Genomic DNA, 22436 nt, shown 5'->3' with positions numbered 1-22436 from the left:
ATTTTAGAATTTAGTAGGCCATGTTCTCTGACAGACCCTGTTAGGATTTTATCTGAATTTGTACTAACATACAAAAAACAAGAAATTGATATCAGGCTATCTGAAGCATGGAACTGAATGGCTGCTGGAAATGGAAAAGAAGTGAGAATTACAGACTATATAATAACACATAGGTTACTTACTATATAATCATATTAAGTCCATTTGACTTTTGAATTATGAATGGTCTATTTTTTTTTAAGTTAGCTGTTTTAAAAACGAAGAGATTTATAGATGAATTTTGGAATAACTAATTTTTAAAAGTAGTCTTCCTGTTCATGGTCACTGAATAACTCAATTTTCTTCTAGTTTTCTTATATGCCTTCAATAATTTTATCAATTTCTCCATAAAAATTTCAGTTGGTATTTATAAATGCTATCATTTTTATTACATTTTGTGCTTGGTTATTTCTGGCATAAAACAATCTTTTCAATTTTTTATGTTGTATTGAACTTGTACTGAGCAATCTAAACTGAGCTCTTTATTAGTTCAATTAGTTTCTTTCCCTTTAAAAATCTTATATCTCTTGTTGAATGTTTATGTTTTAGAACATTGACTCCAAAGACAAAGTTCTTGACATAAAAGAGAATGTGTTTTAATTTTACCATTAAATATAAAGTTTCAGATAGGGTTTTGATTTATAACATTTACTTTTTTCTTCTATTCTTAGTTTAATACAGTTTCTATTCTGGAAAGGTACCGCATTTTACCAAATGTTTTTCTGCATCTAATGAAATGATCATATTGGTTTTTCCTTTAGTCTGTTAACAGATGACATTCACTGGTAGACTTTTTCCCTTTAAGCATTCTGGTGAAATTATTTCTCCATAAAAGAAAATCCAAATGGCTAATAACATATGAAACCCATTCAGCTCCACCAGTAATCAGTGAAATTCACATAAAAAAAGTAATGTTGTGCCATTTTTCATCTCTCAATTTGGTAAAAATATCTAAAATCTGACAACATTCAGTGATGGCAGGGATGTGGGAAAAATGGTTCTCACATATATGATTGGTGAAGCATAAAAATGATCTCTACCCCATTTTGGTTCAGTGCCCAAGGAACATGACTGGGCAGTAGATAATGAAATAGAAAGATGTTCTCTTCTCTTGTCTACAAAGCAATTTAATATATTTTCTAGTCATCTAAAAATGAACTCATAAGGTTTTCTAAAGTTATATCCATATCCAGGTTTAGCACTATCTGCTGAAAAAAAAATTTTTTTTAAAAGAATCATTACTCTTTCCAGGATAATGATGTAGAGGTAATTTCCATTTAATTATTGGGATAATGAATAGTGAGAGTTGACTCTTGATTAAAATCTGAAGGAAGTGATTTTAAACTAGGGGCATTGTTTCTATTATGTTTAATCATTGGTTGCCTGAGATTGTTTACACTGTTTTCCTTCTTATAATATACAAGTTAGGTTAAGCTGATACCAAGGTAATTTTTTTTAACATTTTTTGTTCATCTTCAGAAAAGAAAACAAATGAGTGTTTTCAATTTACTGTGTTTATAGCTTTAAAATTATATTCCTTTGGAATTTTGCTTGAACTAATCCTTATTTCTTGGTAATGGTTAATATAAGAATGAGAAACTTCTGAATCCAAGATCAACCAACCTTGATTTGTTCCATCTCAAAATGATTATTACAGCACTTAGAAACTTAACTTGGATTCCTAATGATGAGAAAATACAATTGGCAGCATTTAGCAAAGTCACTGAAAGAACATGGGCATGCATTCATTCCCTGTGCTCTACTAAGCTGATTTCAATGGCTAGGTTGCAAAATTTTGTTTTATTATCCAACTCCTTTTTTGGCTCATACTTATATTTTTAACCAACTCAATTAATTTTCTGAGCCTTAATGCCCTTAATTTATCCTAACTTGTGCTGAGTTCAAGCCTAAACCAGGGCAAAAGGACTACCACAAAAAATTATGTGTCTTTTCCCCACATATGTTATATCTATTCTTTTCATCATTCCTCTCCCACTAAGACATAAATATATTTATTTCATTCTTCTCCTTGAATAGCTCTGTATACAGATTGATTCATTCCATCCATCTGTTTTTCCTTAGTATCTCACTGTGTGAATTCCCTGTTCTGACATTTTACTTCAGATAATTTTTAAAATTACTGATACCTTTGGCATTCAAAATTTGATCAGTAAAGGGTTTACCAAAAAAAAAAAAAATCTTCTTTCATTGCCCCCTTCTCAAAGAACATAGCTAATTAAATAGTGACTGAAGAAATGAAGATGAGTTCTAAATAGCAATGCAAGGTGCAGAACTGTTTCAAATTGATACTGTTGTTAACCCAAAAATCCATTCATTTTTGTCCTTTATCTAAGAAAACTGTCTTTACATAAAAAGTATCACAAAGAGAAAAATAGGATTAAATGTGAAATGGTGTTTGAATAATATAAAAGTACACCTGTAATCATCTGCACAACCAAATTTACTCTTCTCCTTGGATAAAAAAGAGTGCATTTACATTCAGGCAGTCTTAAGTTAGCTATTTCACACAACATTTTGAATGCAGACATGTATCTTATGAAATTTCTATTGGTATTATTCATTGAAAAATCAACTCAAGTAGGAATATTCCAAAATTCCCTTTGTTAAGGATAATTGAAACATTTAAAGGTTCATATACATATTGTCGAAGCACTGGGGATCATTCTTGACTTACATTCTGTAATGAATAATTTAAATTTTTGAGTCAAAGTTTCTAACATCCTCAAAAGTCTGTATTTTTCAAATTTACAAATAACTGAGGACTTATTTTCTACATAAAAGAAGGAAACATTTCAAAAAATCAAAAACAGATTGTGTACAATACCACTGTACTGTTTAATCATTCATTCATTCATTTAAAAATAGTCTCAGGGATCAATTATGTGCTAGGCACTGCAGGGAATAAAAACAGAAGTAAAACATGATCCTTTTCCTCTTGGAGCACATAACTAATTGGGGGGGATGGGGACACATGTACATAAATAACCACAGTATAAGACAGAAAATGGGCATGTTCTAAGGGAGTAATAAAGGATTATTGGGGATGGAGAGGAGAGAGAAGACAGAGAGGAGAGAAGAGAGATTAATATTATGACTGGGGAAGTATTGCAGGGGTTTGGGGAAAATTTAGTGATATAGAAACATTTGAACTGGGCTTTGCAAGAGTTAGAATTTCTCCAGTGAATACTAGGTGGAATAAAGCAGAAGGGTATTTCAGAAAAAGGAAATAGCTGATTAAATATATAAACAATAATAACAGATAAACAAGAAATCTAGCTTAAAAATATAGCTGTCAACTACTCAATAAATATTGATTGAATAAGACAATCCTTGGAGAAAAAAAAGAAGGTGGCTATTAACTATTTTTCACAGCTACACTGTGAATCCAACAAAGCACGTTGGCCAGGAGTCTGGCTCAGTCCCAGTCTTCTTGAGGCTAGAGAAAAATTGTAGCTGACAGCCTTCCCCTGGCTCTCTCACCTACCCGCTAATAAAGGTTTCCCCATCCCTTCCACAAGGCATGTCAGTGGAGTTTAAAATAGCCTCAGAACACTTCCTGCTCTATTCTAATTGTGCTTTCATTCCATTTGACTTAGACCAATTGGAATGTTGAGGGAAAACCCCATGAGGCATCAAGCATGTGAGATAATGTGTCAGTCCCTCAAAAATGTTTGTGCATTCTCCTATGTGTAACCATCATTGTTCCCTATCCATGAGAGAGCAGAACATGTGGGGAAAACAGCTCCCAGCACACTGCTGTTTCTTCTTTTTTAAAAATAGGTCTGTCACCTCCATGAAGTACTTCCTTGCTCAACTATTGCAACAATTTGTCACAAATCTATTCACTAGCCAACACAAGGAAGATTATGTATTCCAAACATTTTGTTTGTAAGTTACAGTTCTACAGCCACCTAACAAGGTTGCTATTTGACCCATGATTTCCCTGAATTAAGTACCTGGCATACTATAGGTGCTCAATAAACACTGTAATTTATACTGTATTTTATACCCCTTAAAAAATGTGCAATATTGTGTTCATGAGAAAATGTTCTCAGACTTCTCTTCTTCCCCATGAGGACATATTGTTCCCCTTCTTTTTGGCCCCCAGGGAAGAGGAATTATTCACTAAACTACTAGGATGGTTCATACCGCTTGAGTAAGAAGTTTCAGCACAGTTGAGGTAAGAGTTTGAATAGGGGCGAAGATGAATCTTTAGGAAGCAGCAAAGGTAAGGAGTTCTACAAGGTCCTTAATTTCCAGTCAACAGCATTAATCCTAGGAAGAGCTCAGCTGATTCCACAGTCTCTTTGGAAACTAGAGAGAATCATAGCCAACAGCCTTTCCCTGGGGCTTTCTCATTGACATGCTGATAAAAGTTCCCCCATTCTTCACATAAGGCAAGTGGAAGCTACAATAGCTCCATAATATTTTCTGTTCTTTTCTAACTGTGCTTTCATTCTATTTGACTTAGCCCAAATGCAATGTTGATGGAAAACCTACTTTCATTGGGAAGATGTTCTTCATATCTTAGCATCCTCAAAAGGCTTTACTTGACTACCATAGCTAATACCACCCCTGCTACCAGTCACTTTCTATCCCATTTTTCTATTTTGTTTTCCCTTAGTACTTATTACTATCTGAAGTAGCCTTATCCATCCGTCATTCAATTGAACAGTCTACCATGTGTCTCCTTGTCCTGTTTCATAGGTAGAGCCTCTATTCCTAGAACAGTACCTGGCTCATGGATGACTCTCAAATATTTTTGAGTGAAAAATGGACAGATGAATGACTGTTTTGCCTCAGCTTCCAAAGCTTCAAACAATTACATCACCCTCCCCAAACCTTCAACCTGCTAATTAAGAGTGGTTGGGATGCAACTGGTTCCTATAATTGCTTCTACTTCCACCCCTCTGAATTTATTTACATCTTGGCTTCTTTGAGAATACACCTGAATTGCTGTGTGTTTCCTGTTTTTGTCCATCATTTTGCAAATTCTTAACGATCAGTGGATTCCTTATATTGAGCACAAGCACAAAAATATTTATCTTTTAAAAAGATAATATGTTTTTTCAGTAAATAATTGGTAACAAAATTATGAATATTCCTACAGAGCTCTAAATTATTCATTCTAAAGCATTTTGACTAAGGTGTAATATGAAACATACCACTTTAACATTTTCATCATCTAATGATGAGTTAATAATCAGGAAACACGAAATGTAAATTTAAAAGATTAAAATCACAATTCTAATTTTAAAGCAAAATATCAATTACTAAGTTCTGCATTAAGTGCACAGTTTAAGTAAAATAAGAGAATAGCTCTCAAATGTGAAACTGTACACTTTACTGTACATGAAATCTGTTGGGCTCATCAAGAGTTAGGTATATGAAAACAACTAACAGAGGCTTGTATCAACTTTTTAAAAAATATATTAAGATTTTATTTCATCTATTTAAAATCAGTAACGTACATGAATGCATCATAATTATAATCTTTTATAGCTTTATTTTATATATTGCCACAATAAAGCCAGAAGCACAGATATATTTTACAGGCATTGTAATGTATTATTAAAAGTCATTTAGGATGTATATTCACCTATTTTTCCACACCTTACAGCCAACCTGTATATTCACTGTACTTAAAACATTCAATTGTCTTTCATAAACCATCTCTTAAACCCAATCTTCATGGGATTTTAAAAATAATCTATATCTACTAGAGGAATTTAATAGAATTTAGACTTACTAGCTTTAAAAATTTCTAATATTTTTCTTAATAACAGAGTCATTCTTGCAAAGTAAGAAAAGAAAAAAAAAGGTTGTGCGTGTGTGTATGGGTGTATAAAATGCCATTTTCACTGGAAGGGTCAACAGCAAGGAGCCCTGTTTATGAGCCATATTAACACCAAACAGAGAGCTTAGCAATGTGTTTCTAAAAATAAACCCTGAGTGTCTCATGTTGTCATCATCAACCAGAGTCTTCTGTGCTCTGTGACAGAAAGCATCAAGGCTGCCTCGCTGCCTTTCCATAAGCATTATACATCACTATCCGAAGGCCTCCCCCTTCTGTCAGAGTGGCAGTGATAAAAAGAATTCTGCAATCACCCTAAGCACACATTTAAACATTATTGCCCCTTAAGCAGACAGTTATCATGTTGTTTTGGCAGCAGGAAGGAATCTGTGGTTTCACTTGAATGTTATTCTTCTTTATTTAAACTACTAGAAATAACCCAAAAATGACAGAATGCTCTTTCTATAAATAATCATTCCAGTGTAGAGTTATATTAGGAGGTAACTCAGATGGCATGATAACGCCTAACAAGCTAATCTTAGACCTGCAATGCCATAAGATAGAAATACGGAGCTAAGAATAACTGACCCAAAGGAGTCAGCCTGCTAAAGAGAGCCACAGACATGTGGGCATTTGCAGATTTTAATGCATTTAATGATCTTCTGAAAGCTTCTTTCCCTTAGGAAGGCAATAAATTATGTTGGTCATTAACATGACAATCAATAATGCTTTTACAATGTATTGATTCATAAAGATGGCTTGAGATTCTCAGAGCAAATAGAATTATAAAAATCAGTTGATGGAAACCAAAGAGTTGGGTCTTGAATAACTGGATTAGCATCTAATTGGTGAATATTATGCATAAGCCACCTATAGAACATACAATATTCATCCAACGAAAGAAAATTTAACTCAAGATAAAGAAAAATGTAATATCAAATTGGACACTTCCATCCAATTTTCACCCAAAATTGGACCCAAATTGGACCAATATATATTCAAAATAGGCAGAATCTAAATTTTGTTAAGATCATTCTTTGGCTCAAAAATTTGACATTGCATGTTGAAAGCAAGACTTGAGTGGAGACGCAAACTTTATTAACCTCTCCTTGCCCCTATTTCTAGGTAAAGACCAGGGTGGGTATAATTCAAATACTTTGGTTGAAAGAAACTGAGCCCCACAGCGCTAACATTTGAAAAACAAACTTTCTCCAGCTAAAATACATTAATAATCATGTTCTTTTGAAGTGGTATAAACCTTACCTTTATGCTTTGTGAGATGTTACTGTGAGCAATGGCAAACTGCATGGGGAATACTGGTTCTGTCCACAGTGTCTGCTCATTACTCCATGTATTATCAATCTCATGGAATTCTGGAGGTTGCCTTAAGTTGGTCTCAGCTCGGAATCTTGTTAACTTACTCCAATTTAAATATCAAGCTCTGGAACTGTGAAGTAAGGCTGTTCCAGAAAGCCTTTCAACAGATTTGCTTATGTGGGCTGTAAACATCCCAGGACTAAGAAGTGTACCTAGATGTTTGTCTATAAGTACAGTTGACTCCACATTTTTAGCACCAAACAGATGTGAAAAACTTTATCCTATGCTCAATATTTTTCTCTTTGAGAAAAAGTGGCAGGGACATGGTAAACAAGCACAAGTTCATACCTGACCCTGCCAGCTCCTAGCCATGATGACCATCCGTAAGTTCACTGAAACTATGTCCTCATCTGCAAAATATGCTACAACTATTGTATACCTCTTCAAGCTGTGGAGAGTATTAAATGATAAAACAATGCCTGGTACAGAAAAAGCTTTGAAACATTAGCTCATTATATCAATAATGAGAATGACAATGATTTTAAAAAAAAGAAGTGAGAATATATAGGTCCAATCACTGACCTCCTAAACTGAGACTAAACAACTGGATCAGAGGGGAATGTGGCAGAAAAACCATAAAAATGTTATCTAATACTGATAATTGTTGTTTCTAATCTAAAATGAGTAGTTCCTGATATAAAATCACAGACTCAAAATACATACTTGAATTCTATTTGAAAGCAGACTCAAAAAACATCACCACAAATAAAACTTAAAATCGAGTTCAATTCACCAACAGCTTTTCTAGTTCATCCTATGTGGGGTTCCCTGAAAACTTTCTGGGTAAACATGTTTCTACTAAAGCAAGAACTCCCAGGCCACAATGTAATTTAATGGAAATTCAGTGAAATTTTCCCAGGTTTCTTTTCTTGCTTGCTTTTAATTTCAAATTTTGAAAAAACTACATGACATTCTCATATTTTAACCGAGTTTGGAAATGTCGTGCCTTAGCCACCCACCAAAACTTACCTCGAATAATTGAAAATGACATCCACATGGCTACAATTGTGTCAATACTGCATATAAATTACGAATTGAACATCTCAAACACAAGTGGTAGATCATGAGGGGAAGAAGCAAAAAAGTGAAGTTCTGGGGTATTTCCAACCTTATCAACATGCAAAGAGTTTAATCATAAGTAAATGACTAGTTACACTCTGTGGTTTGGTAAATTTCCTTCTTCCTTAAATGTAGCTTTCATTGGATTTAATTACTGGGTATTTTTAAAACACCATATATAAAAGGCCCATCACTATTGAAAATTTAACATGGAAATAATGAATAGAACTGATATTTTTATAAAACATAAGAATGACTTAGTTTTGTATTTATGGAGCACCTAAACAAAATGTTCTCTGATAACACTTAAAAGTATATACGTCGTTTAGTACTGTAAAAATATTTGTTTAAATTAAATTTGTTTTGTGCAACTGACTTAGTGGAAGAAGAATAGAACTAGTGGGAACAAGGTATTTTCTTGTCCTTTCATATCCCAACTGTCAATCCCCCAAGATTACAAAAGGGAAAACTGTCCGTTGTAAGGGCATTTCGCCTCTCAAGCTAATAACCACTAGAACCTCAACTTCCTTTGAAGAATGGGATAGACCATGGCATTGACACACTGTTTTGAAGCACATGCCAAAATATCTTTGAATTTCATCTAAAGAAGGCTTGTTTTAAAAGTCATTTTCATGGGCTTTTATTCCAATTAAATTGTTTTCAAAGTATTCCAATTCAGGAAAAAAAAAAGTTAAAATGTAGTTACCATTCCAGATTGTTAAAATTGTTCATTACTCTGAAAATGTAATAACTATAACAACATACTGGCAAAGAAACTGCATTCTGAATATTTTAAAGAAAACCCTCCTTAATATACCAAAAAGTTTACATATTATGACATAAATTTCTGTTAATGTTTTCTGTATCCCTCAAAGCCAACAAGAAATGAATATTTTACTCAAATTTCTAATAAATGCTTGTAATGCACCAGTTCACAATGTTGATTTTCCTCCTTTCTAAAAAAATGACTTGCAACCTAGAGGCATCCAGTCTTCTTCCACAACTAATTTCTATTCAATACTATTAAAAAATTTTATTGGTGTTTAAATGGATGCATATCTTCATGAAAATGAAGTAACACAATTCAATTGGAAGAGAAATTACATAGCCCACTTCCTTCACTTATTTGTATTTTGAGAAATTACAAACTAAAGAAAATTACAAAGAAGAAAAGTCCAACTACCAACAAACACTGTAGCAAATACTGTGGTGCCTAGCCAACATCTATTCTGCCCACCCTTTCTTCTTCCTTATAGAAACTAGATTATTAGCTGTCGCCTCCACCCTCCCTGGCTCAGTCATGGTCCTAAGGAGCTATCATAGGGGTCTCATTCTTCTTTTCAATGACTTGCTAATATATGGGCAGGTGATGCTCTTTTGGTCAATGAGTTATGAAGGAAAACCTGCTAGAGAAATTTTGGGTAAAAAACTTCCTTAAGAAAACATCCAAGAAAGCAAACTTTTCTCATCTATGTCTCTGGAATTTACCATGCATGTAGACAACGTATGGAACTGCTACAATCAATTTGAGACTATTGGAGGAAACAGACTTAGGACGATACAAACTCTCAGGCCAGCAGAGAAGAACAGTTTGAAGAACCTGTTGATACTACTGACGCCCCTGGTGCTGCCTGAGTACCATGCTATTTCACTAAATGATTAAATTCCCTTGTCATTGTTACTTCGAATACGATTTTCTGTTACTCGCGATGGGAGACAACCTAGCTTATATACCTACTACTTACAGTTAATCACTGTTAGTATTTTGGCATAGTAGCTTCATGTGTGGGTGTGTAAGAAACACTTTAGAAAATATATGCATATTATAAAAATTCACACACAAGGCAAAAACTCATGACAATGGAAACCAAAGCTCCCCTCCGACCACCTCCACACACAGTTTTTCCTGATTTCCTTCTACTTATATATGAATTATTCTGGGAGATTGATAAATAAAATATACTCTTATAAAATGAGATCATATCACCAAAGTTATTTTTATTTAAAAAACATTAAATTTAAATGAATTTAATAATGAAAAACTGTAACTGAAGGGACTATAAACATACTAAATGCTTCCTTCCTATATGAGGTACTATTTCCAAAAAGATATCTCTAAGATTAAATGAAGACACTACTAAAAAGAAATCAGTATTTAGATCTTTTTTTTAACCACGTGTTTCTATTTTAAGCAGCAGGGAGTCTGTCCCTGCTCAGAAAGGAGATGATATTAGCACTTTCACACATCCTTGCATTTCACCTCTCCCCAGTGCCTCATATGGATGAGCGCTTTATGAATATTTTTTCATTGCCCTACTTCATAAAATTTGCTTTCTCTCCTACAAGCACAATCTCATAGTTGTTTAAAAAGGATTCAATTTTTGCCCCATTAACCTTACTATGCTTTCTCTACTTCCGACTGAATTTCATTTTTTGCTTTTGTTCCAAGCTCATTTTTTCATTGAGTGGGTTTCCCTGTCAAGCAGTCTAGGTCATGTTTGAGAATGTCGAACTTGCCTACCCATTTTCTCTATACTTTAATAACATCTGCCCTGGGTGGAACACTGTGTTGTACTTCTTTTTCAGCTTCAGAGATTTTTCTTCATTATCTTCTGGCACTGAGTGCTGGATAAGTTTGATAAAGCTTCTAGAGTTTCACACATTCTCTTCCTCCCCCCTCTCCCTCACTGTAGATCTTTGCCTTACCTGCCTGAACCCCTGAGGAATTATTTATCATTTGAAATTCAATAGCCCAGTTAGGCTATGTCTCTGTGATGAGCACTTGCAGCAAATTTTCCTAAAAGACGGGAGTTCTTTCAATCTGCAGACTTCTTTTTCTTTTTTCCTTTTCACTGAAATAATCTTTCTTCATTTTTACAAAGTGATCTTCTATTGCAACGTTTTGGAATATCAACTTCAAGGACATAAATAATCTTTTTGTTACACTGTCTTTGTCTTTCTTACTATTGACTTCTCTCCAATTGCTTTAATCCATTTTCCTTTTTCATCCCTCTGTCTCCAGCCTTTCCTCTTTGTTGGTAAAGATTGTCACTGGTGCCTATTGTTCCCCGCTATTTCTAATGGGTATTTCTCTTCTATAATCATCATGTTTTCATTCTAAATTAGCTTCCCTAGACCTAAAATATCCTTTTCATCCCATTCTACTGTTTTATCAATATCATCTCATCTCTGAGCTCTTATTTTATGGAATTCATTTTCCTACTTGTGGGGAGCAATTATTAGACAATTCCATGGATTCAGTGAAGTTGATTTTTTTTTTTTTCTTGGTGGGATCTATAAGATTAGTTGGGGAAGGGTATTTCATTGCAAAGAGCTATGGGTCATTTTCCCAATTTAGAGTGTTGCTCTGAAGTCTTCATTTCTCCAGAGACATAGTGTTTGTTCACCTTCCTCCATTTCACCAGTTTCTCTTCCAGAATCCTTTCTACTATTCCTCAGTTACAAGAAAAAACACCACCGCCACTAAAAGCTGAGGATATCCACTCAGTTTGCTTCTCTCCAGATACGGGAACGTTAGTGAGAATTTTCAGGAAGTTGTCCTCTTGTCAGTAAAATTCTAAGGAGGAACAGGATTCAGGCCCTGTTAAGTCTCTCTGTTCTGATCAAAGATCCCTGCCTCCCTTTTTCCCTTAACTACCAGTTTCTGAGATATGTTGCATTAGGTCATATCATTTTCTTCGCTCAGTCAGTGCTAAGTATTGTGTATGGTGTTGGGGGTGGGTTGCTGGCTTATACTATTCTAGGGTCACTTCATCATCTATCTGTGGTGAGACATTATGTCGTACATTTACAAATTTCTCATCTCCAAAATCAAAACTCACCACTTTAAATTCAGAATTTGGGCTTATTATATTCTTCTGAGGGGTTTTATTGAATTTTCTTACTTAAAGCACATAGCAACAATTATGCCACCTGTGTCACCCACAGAAAAAGAAAATACTCATTCTTGTCCCCATCCTCAACGGGCCTACTTATATCTAGCTTTTTGATTGCTACGTATCAAATATTTCAATTGATAACAGCCTTGTAAGTGAAGATAACCTGAGTTAGAGAACAGCAAAAATAGTAATTATGGGGAATACCAGAAGTGATTCTTGACATGACAGGAGCATTTCACAGACTTACATTTTCATAATTAGATCCTGCTTTCCAAGTAGACATAAATGACTACTGAATCTAAAATGTTCCTTTTCCCTCGACAATACACACCACGGAGATAAAAGGATTCTGAAAGGGTAAAGAAACATTTTCCTCAAAAGAAATTCAGAATTTAGATTTAAATGTTTTTCTTTTGTACCCAAAAATAAGAATGCATAGTGAAAACACGACTTTTCCTTATTGTAAATGTATTTTACACTGATGCTGTACAAACTCTAGGAAATTCTTTCATAATAATCATTCCAATATTGTCTGGAAAGCTCTGCTGTCCAACGCATTAAGCAACATGCCTGGCAACAGAACACCCCGAATTCTGCCAGCTACTGCTGAGTGACCTGAGTCAATGTTTGCACATGCTTCAGCTTCTGCCAGTTATCACTTATACTGGCCCACACAGGCCACAAAAGTGGAGACCGACCTGGCAAAATGTGTCACTCGTACCAAATTCCGAGATTCAATATTATAAAGCTTTTTATTAAAAAAGTATTAACAGACTACATTGTAGAACCTAATTCTACTTTAGATGTCTAGCCTGGCTGGGTCAGTATTAGGAAAAAAATGGAACCATATATAACACTTGCAATTTAATAGTATATAAAGAGCTCTGAAGAAAAAAGTCATCTAGCTTAATGCATAGTATCCAACACAACTAGAAAAACAAATGGGAACTCTAAAGCAACGACTAACAACAGAACAAAGCTTTTTAAACAATTAATCTCAAGAAATCTGCTGTTGGGATCTCACTGTCCAATTACATATTCTGCAGCTTCTTTGCCTTTGACTATTAAGAAGACATTTCACAGAAAATACACACATACCCATGCTACTCTGATTTAAAGTCACCATTTACCCAAGGAAAGAATTTAATTCTTATCAGAGCAGGGAAACAAAACAAAAAGCTGATTTATAAGATAACTAAAGAAAATTTATCAAAACTAAAATTCATTCCCCCATGTGACATGCAATCTAGCTCATCTGGCTCATTCAGCAAGATAGACCTTGGTATTGAAGAGCCAGAAACCCAGGTTCATTCATTAAAAATAGCAATAATAACAGTGAGTGCACACATTAATGACATGTTACCTTTGAACTTCACAGAAATGTCAAGAGGTAAGCAGGAGGACATCATTATTCTTCAGTTTACAGGTGAGTAAACCAGTTCCACAACTGGTTAACAGCAGAGCTCTAGCTAGAACAGAGCTTTCCACTCCTCGAGCAGTGCCCCCTCCACCCTGCACTGCCACAATATATCTTTTTCTCTTTCAGATCCAAAGACTCCAACCATTTCTAAGCCTATCAATCATATCCCTACCACTGGTCCAAAAGCCAGCTGAACAAGATTTGTAGCTAAATGTGGACAAACACACCCCTAATTTAGCAATTAACTTAAAGGGCCAACCCTATTGATATGGGTCACCAGCATCCCATCACCTCCCCCTTCCCCTGTATCAGTGATACCCAAAGTTTGCTGCATATTAGAATTGCTCAGGATTTTTAAAATCCCAATGTCCAGGATGTTTCTAATACCGTTTAAATCAGAAACTCTAGGGGTGGACCCAGACATCGGTATTTTGTAAAATACTCCTGGTGACGGCACCTTTGAGAGCCACTGTCTCAGAAGTATACAATAAAAACTAGGGGAATTAAATTTAAGGGCATATAATAATATATTAAACAAAAGCAAATGTTACAGGACATGGTGGGAAGAATGCAAATGTTTTTATGTTTCAAATTTTAAAAATAAATAGAACTTGGAGTTTTTCCTTATTTATATCAGACAGGTTTGGGAGTTGATGTCAATTGACATCACTTTTCGTTTAACAGCTGGTGCTTAAATGTTGCTTCCTGTAAAACTGACAATAGCACAGACAGTCTCAAGTGCTTCCCTGCTTGAAAATACTGTTGCTTTGTATAAAAATCATTAAATGTCAGGAAAATGACAATCTCAACTGAAATTGGAGTAAATTTATGTATGATTATCAAAGACGCTGAGACAGTGAAGCTTGCAAACACCTGTAGCAAGGTTCAATGCCAGCAGACAGTATCTGCTTGAAAGGTACAGCTTTGTTTCTACCACGTGAAAGAAATAGGAAACTTGTAATAGAGGTAAGGACTAAAAGGATAAAGTGTAATATTGAAAAGACATCTAAAATAGTAATTTTTATAGAGTTGGTGGATATTTAAAAAATAAAATGCTAAGTGACCGGTTCCATCGGAGACATTCCGGTTGACCCCTCCGCAAGCTTTTGTCAACTTTACAGCCGCAAAGATAATAAACCATAATGAAATTCTGGTACGTTTGCTTTCCATAAGCAGGCACTACTAATTAATGTAAGTCCTGTTACTTAAGTGTAAACACACCAAATTACACAAAATTGATATTTTATTCTGATTCATTGAAAAACTGGGGTCAACAGAAGGACCTTAAAATCATCCTAAGTAACCAAGGTTTAAGAAAACTTGCTTCAAACATAGATTCAGAGATGAGAAGGTGTTCAATACTAAAACAGACATTATGCCTACCTGTGGAATATTTCTTCCCATTCTAGCTCTACCAAGTAGACGCTGCTTTATGCCGCATTCTTACCATGGAAATCTAGGTGGTGATCTATAATTACGATTACGTGCACATAGGAACACAGAAGATGTGAGGGAGAACTTTAAGCCAATTTAGATGGAAGAACTCAGAAGAGAAACAAAACAAAAAGTCCCCCAAGCTTTAGGAACTAGCTGTAGGGAATAAATATGAAAAGCAACAATTACAAGTATGTGCCATCGCCCGGAGAGTCTGCTCTTTTAACAAACAGAAATTGATAAAGTTGACAAGCTTCATCTTCCATCAGCACAGCTCCTTGAAGGCACAAGCACATACACGGGGAAACTAAAAATCGGAATCTGTTACTGTTATTCTTTAAAACGTTGCACCTGCATATAACACCTTTATATGTGTGTTATGCCCTCGCATCTGCCTGACAATGTAGACTCCCCAAATGTTTTGAAGAAAATTAAAATAACCATCTGCTAATAATAATTTTATTTCATCCTTAAGCAGTTTCATTTTGGGCTTAGGAGAAAAAGCCACAATTAAAACTACCTTCACAACTCCTGTAGCAAACACATTTCAGAAGGTAGGTCTATAAATAGATGTGCTTCTGTAGGCACACTGTAAATATAAAATCATCCGGCTAGAGGAGACTGCAATGTAAGCTGCAGCCCCGATATGAACTTACCTGATTATTTTAAAGTCCCATTAGAAAACCCTTACAATCAGTACTGATCTCCTTTTTCTAGTGGCATAGTCAGGCAAAACACCCCCAAGTACATTTTACTTATCTCAGTCCCATCCTTCATCAGAAGCTTAGAGATTTCATTCAGAAGCAGCCTGTCCCTGAGCAGACTGAATATTCACAGAAACAGTAATGGAAGGGATCTAAAACCCTCCTAGACGCCAAGAAAATAGCAACATCAACACCAAAAAGCAGCAAACCCTTAACAGAGGTGCTTTCCGGAGCTTCATTTCCCAAGTCAACCCCTTTTCACACGTAAAAGGTCTCAGTTATGAAAAAAGGGTCTTACCTGAGCTGATCATACTGTGCATTCTCTGCTGAGCCAAGAGCTGCTCTCGTCCAGCCACCCCATCTGAAGAAAAACACGAGTCAGTCTCGTAAATTGTCTGCAGCATATTCCAATCACTCTTACTTCAGCTACTGAAAGATTCATCGCTGCTCAGTGTACGGGCCCCAGGAGTTACCCTGGCTGGTCCTCCCTCCACCCCGAGGAAAAGCAGCAGAGGATCAGCTTCAACAATGGTTTCCTCTCTGTTAACACACTTTTCAAAAGACCTGGACACTTTTCCCACGTTACCAACCTGTGTACAAAGCAGAAAGGACCGAGTGGATGCTAAGGCTCTCTGGAGTTTAGGCTACACCGGAAACTAAAAGCAGGTGGGAACTAGGAATGTGCTTCGGGGTTATTGCTTTGTCAAAATAAGTAGAAAAATATTAACTCTACCCACGAGAAAAAGAAACCAATTAAACCTGGCTTTTAGTTCCTCAGGCTGCTAGAGTTTCGTTGTGAGAACCGTCAGTCAGTCCTGCAAGTGGCTTCAGCCGGTGCCCTTCTCCTGTTTGTGTGTGTCTCTTCCCCCTCTCTGGTCTCTCTCAGCTCAAGTTGGCTAAAGCTAGTGATAATGCATTTGCATATGAATCAACAACAGCATGGCCCACAGGCACAGAAATAGAACAATGGTCGGCCTGAGCCAAAAATAGGTCAAGCATGGCCGAGTGATTGGAGCCTGCATTAATGCATTTAAAAATACCCCAGCAAACCCAGCTGTCCAGCCTCTATCTTTCAAACCATAATTCTCTATTGCAGGGCCTTAAAAGCAATTAACTCTTTCCTCCCTCCAAGCTTGCTTTTACACACTGTTTCCATACTGGCGATTCGCTTCCAAAGAAAGGAAGGGGAAAAAAAAAATTAAGAATCATAGTTCTAAGAGGGCAAATGCACATACATTTCATTTCATTTTATTTTTGTAGTATGTGTTTTTGGAAGAGAGAGGAGAGAAGTGCAGAGCTCTGTATTGGTTCTAAAATAATACTGGAAGCTTTTGCTCATAATGTGGTTTCTGCCTCACCCACGCTCAGCAATCCTGGTGTTCTATTTTTGTTGCCTGTTTCTCTGGCTACACTGCAGTTGGCTGTAGCACTAGAAGCTTTTCTGCCTTCTAGTTTTAAGACTGACAGGAGATTTAGTAGAGGTAGTTTCAGAAGACAAGCACACCCCAGAATAAAATGTTTATGAAGGACTAGCTTGATTTTTTACTTGCTATTTTTGTAAGGCAATTGTCCTGTTTCACAAATCTTAATGTAATCTTAGTACCACCTATCAATTTTATTGCATTCAGTTTCTATTATATCTAATATATATATATATATATATATGCACACAGCTTAGACCTAAAAACGTTCCCTCTATTTCAGCCTCTCAGACTAAATTCAATTCACCTGCAAAAGTAAATGTTGGTACTTAATTATGGATGGTGCAGAGTTACAGATTATATGCACCTGTGGATCAATAAATAAATATGGTCAGTCCCCAACTATGAATGTTCTGCATTCATTTCTACATTGATTGCCTGAAACACAGACCTCACTTTTCTATAGAAATAGCATTTATAATAGTTGATAGATTCCCAGACCAACACACATTGTGGAATTCACCTGTACATGAGCTATATAGTATTTAGTACTAAAAATTCTATGGTCTCTGGTGTACAGTTAACATCATTTCTATCTGAGAAATAAATTCTGCATCACAAATTGGGTTGCTAGCATCTAGCCACTCCCAAGAGCAAACCCCAAAATGAAAAATCCACTGGTCATGGGAGCTCTTCTCCTTTTTCTAAACTAGCTCAGCAAGAAAAAATAAAACTCCTAAAGCATTAGTAGCAACAGAAAAGGAAGGGGAAACAGCAGAGCATTTCAAGGTTCCCAGGATGACCTGGCGAAGGAGGGATCTTGGTCAAGCAGAGTGTGGGGCAGAAGAAAGAGAACACGGAGACAGACTTTTGGTGAAAAGGAGGAAGCATGTTAAGTCATTAGGCAGATAACTCACTGCTGAAGAGAAGGGCACTGAATTTTCCTACTTTTATAGATTAACTCCTACTTACTGTGCAATTATATTTGAACAGATAAATTATAAGAATTTTTATAAAAAAGTTATTCCAAATTACATTTGACTTAAGCTAAACATGAAAATCTTATGTTCCTGTCAATGGGAAAAACTGTTTAATTCCATCTGCTTTTGCAAGTAAACTTTCACTCAATTAAGAAACTGGTGTACAAAATTACAGGGATGGAAATACTGTGGACCTGGCAATTTATCTCAGAGATTATGTAAGCAACCACAGCATTTTAGACCTGGGAGGAAATTTAGACATTGTCTATAATGATGTCCAAACTCTCTGTCCCCCAGGATGCCAAGGTACCTGGGAGTTGACTCGGTGTTCTCCAGAAGACGTTCTTCCCTGAACCAGGGCAGCTTCATTTTCATCTGTTTACATTTGCGTATGTAAGATTTGTTTTGAATAATGACTTCTTATATTAAGAAAAAATTATGGTGTATGGCGACAGATGGTAACTAGACTTATCATCGCTATCATTTCGTAATGTATAGAAATAGCCAATCATTATGTTGTGCACCAGGAACTCAGTGTTGTAGGTCAATCATACTTCCAAGTCAAATAAACTCATAAAGGAAAAAAAGAGATCAGATTTGTGATAACCAGAGGTGAGGGGTAGGGGGATGGGAATTGGATGAAGGTGGTTAAAAAGTATAAAGTTCCAGTTATAAGATAAATAAGTACTAGGAATTTGTAATGTACAACATAATAGTTATATTATTATTATATAAAACATAATTAATATATGATTAATATAATTAACACTGCTATGTGTTATATGAAAGTTGTTAACAGAGTATATCCCAAGAGTTCTCATCACAAGAAAAAATTTTTTTCCTTTTCAATTTATCTTGTACCTATATTAGATGATATATTAGATGAATGCTCACTAAACTTATTGTGGTAGTCACTGATGATGTATGTAAGTCAAATCATTATGCCCTACACCTTAAACATACAGTGCTGTATGTCAACTATATCTCAGTAAAGCTGAGAAAGGAAAGGAAGGAAAAAAATAACTGAAATCCACTCACCTAGTACAAATGATCTCCCTATTTTACACATGAAGAAAGTAAAGAGACTTTTTAGAGGGTTATGAAAGATGCAAAAGCACTCATTAATGGAGTTATGACTGAAGAGACTTGCTTAGTTTCGAACAGGTACTCTAGCTAAGTAGGTCTAGCATTCATGTTTTCTAGTCCACCATCTTGTCCCTTACAATGCAAATAATTATCAGAGATATTGAGAATAAATTTTAATATTATCTACTTGTGAAAAATAGAATCACTCTTAATTGTCTCAGAGTGGTTTTAAACAGAATATGTAAAACTAGTGATAAACATAAGAGGGACAGCAAAAATCCTAGTACAGATCTTCCTTAACTTAAGATGGGGTTGCTTCCCGATAAACCTCTAAATGAAAAACATCATTAAGTCAAAATGCATTTAATATACCTAACATCATAGCTACCAAACATCATAGCTAATCCTAGCCTACTGTAAACATGCTCAGAACACTTACAGAAGCCTACAGGAGGACTAAAGCATCTAACACAAAGCATATTTTATAATAAAGTATTGAATATCTCATGTAATTGAATGCTGTGCTGAAAGTGAAAGACAGAATGGTTTTAAGTGTATCAGTTATCTACCCAGTGATCACCGTGGCAGACTAGGAGCTGTGGCTCACTACTGCTGCCCAGCATCTTCATAGAATATCGAAATTTCAACTGTAGTTTCTCCTGAATGCATACTGTTTTCGCACCATAGTGAAGCTGAAAAATCGTAAATGGAACTGAAACTCTGGGTAATGATTAGCCAAATCCATTTCACCTGCCTGGACTAATCAAGGTGTTTTAAGATTTGCATGTCCTCCAAGAGCAGGTGGTCTACACAATAAGATGTTTGCCTGAGTAGTTTTCCAGGAACTTGGAGTCAGCTGCATGTGGTTTGAGCTGAGGTGGTTAAGACTGGGTAAGACCACGGACTCTTCACATGGGCATGCCGAGGGCCCGTGAGGTGACCTTTTGAACTTGCAGAGGCCTGTAGCTTTGTTATACCAGCACCTAAAGACAATTCCCGCACCTTTTTCCAATCACCTTTCCCATGCTCCCCACGCTCCCGAGGCTCCCCGTGCCTCCCATGTCTCAGACCACCCTGCTTCTTTATTCTTTATCCCATCAATACCCCTAGCCCTTGGCCTTTGAGATTTGTTTTCCTGTCTCCTCGCTGGGCTGCCTTTCGAATAAGTCCTCTCTTAGCTGCAAATCTCCCGTGTTTCAGCGTTCTGGCTTGCTGTGAGTCGGGCAGGACGAACTTGGTTCGGTAACTGAACCATTGACATTGGGGACCATCTGCGTTGACGTAATATACATCTCTTGTCGTTTTACATTTAAATTATGCCCTCAATCTACAAAAAATAGTCTCAAAGCTTTTATAATCATAAAAAATAAAATAAAATAAAACTCAAAAGAGTTAGTAATTCTCCATTCTCAGAGGTACCAGGAGAGGGCAATCCACGTAGAATAGTATAAATAATGGGTCTTCTTCATTTTGACCAAGTTATTTAATTTGAGGTTTATTCATATTTCATCCCTGCATTCTTTCAGCATTTTTTGCCATTAGCAGTCTTGTCTTTCAACTCTTGATAATGAAAACTTAGAGTGAAAAGACATTGGACGCTTATCATAAAATAGACACCACTTGTTTCTGGGAGGAAAACATAGCATTATTAAAACCTACCACCAAGTATATTGATTACGTCTATTATCCAAGAACTTAAATATTAAGAATGTTGAGGTAATGCTTCTCATATCATCTCAACCATGTTGGTAAAGAAATGTGACTAAGTTTCTTTCTAGGTATTTATAAAACCAATTTACTGACAAGGAAAAAAGATAATAAATTTTATATTATAAGAACAGTAAGAAGCTAATACAAATGTCAGCCTAGAATAGCTGGGCAGTTTTTGAAATTGTAATATAATAAATTTTAATTCAATTTAATAAATATTTTGGAAATTGATCTAATTATATTTTACATTTATTTAAATAATAAGTGAAAAAGAATAGGGCAAAAAACCAGGTTCCCAATTTAATAAAAAATGGGAATGGGCATCGAATCCTAATGCAAAATGTCATTCAAGAATAATTATGATAATTCCAATTCTTTTTATGGGTATATAGGCAAAACAAAAAAAATTAAACATTTAAATTCAATTTTAATTAAAAATTTAAATTATGGATTAAAAAAATCTACATGTCATCAAAATATTTCCACAAATAACATGACTGAAGACTCCACTGGAAAAAAGCAAAGGAGGTAGTAGAACCTAATTTATTCTACCACAATAATACATCCTCTGTTCATCTGTAATCAAGCACAGACTTTTCATGCAGTACCAAAACTTATGGTTCTAGAATCCAGGTGCAGTAAGATTTAAAACTTGTTTGCCTGAAGTACTGAATTGTGCTTTACAAGAAAGCTACAAATTACTCACCAAGAGCTGTAAGTCCTCTGCTCACTCTTTCTCACTCATGTTGCTGTTGCTCCCATCCTCACATTTCTCAAAGTACTGTCACATCAGTAAAGTTATACACACTTGCCTGCAGGCAACTGACTTGATTCCTAGACCCCCGAGGAACAGGAAGGAGAGGGAAAGTATAATGTACTAATTTTTACTCTGAACTAAGTAGCTTATTTTTCTGAATTTTCTGTCTCTTATTAAATAGTGGACACTAAGTTTACGAGTGATTCCTCTGTACTATAACAACCTAATTGGCTACCAAATGATCTTCAGAAAAGGAAATCTTGCCTGGACCCAAAGGGTCTGCGAAAACACATCAGCAGTGGAATTCCAGGAGACTGTTCCATAAGAGAACAAAACAACAACTTCAACAAACCTCTAGAATTATTTGCCTTGCTTTGATTGAAAATGATTTCTTCTCTAACTCTTCCCTTCAAAGTGGATGTGCTGATCCATGATTTATTCTATTTTTAGCAGATTAAGAGCATCAGGATCATCAGGGAACTTGTTAGAAATGCAATTTATTGGGCCAGAACTACTAAATGAAAATCTCTGGTGGGAATCTGAATTTTACAGGCCCTCTCAGTGATTCTGATAAACAGTAAAGTTTGAGAACCAGTAGATAAGACCATTCTTTCCAAAGCAATGATTAGATGGCTAAAGGTATAAATAAATTATCTATTTTGGGTCCAATTTCAAATTAAACATTATTATTACAGAATACTTTTTCAAAATGAAAATAATTAAACTTGCTAATAG

At 35.6% G+C, this 22436-nt stretch overlaps 1 protein-coding gene across 4 annotated transcripts in view; it reads right to left on the bottom strand.

Annotated features, from left to right (window-relative positions):
* HDAC9 (histone deacetylase 9) overlaps positions 1–21779 on the bottom strand; it is a 577220-nt gene extending 555441 nt beyond the window's left edge. For 2 of the 4 annotated variants that reach the window (XM_082662562.1, XM_082662563.1), the window contains exons 1-2: positions 16507–16615; positions 16046–16108 (exon numbers count right to left, since the gene is read on the bottom strand). In XM_082662562.1, coding sequence (XP_082518688.1) covers positions 16046–16067 — 22 coding nt within the window. In that variant the 5' untranslated portion in view covers positions 16068–16108; positions 16507–16615. Of the gene's footprint in view, positions 1–16045; positions 16109–16506; positions 16616–21650 lie in introns of those variants that run through there. The other 2 variants (XM_082662560.1, XM_082662561.1) reach the window with 2 other exon arrangements.
* Positions 21780–22436: the final 657 nt, after the last annotated feature.

Source organism: Grampus griseus (genome assembly GCF_964374135.1).
Source record: "Grampus griseus genome assembly, chromosome: 9".
Lineage (NCBI taxonomy): Eukaryota > Metazoa > Chordata > Mammalia > Artiodactyla > Delphinidae > Grampus > Grampus griseus.
Note: the sequence above shows the minus strand (reverse complement) of the source record. Positions and strands in the feature narration are given on the sequence as shown.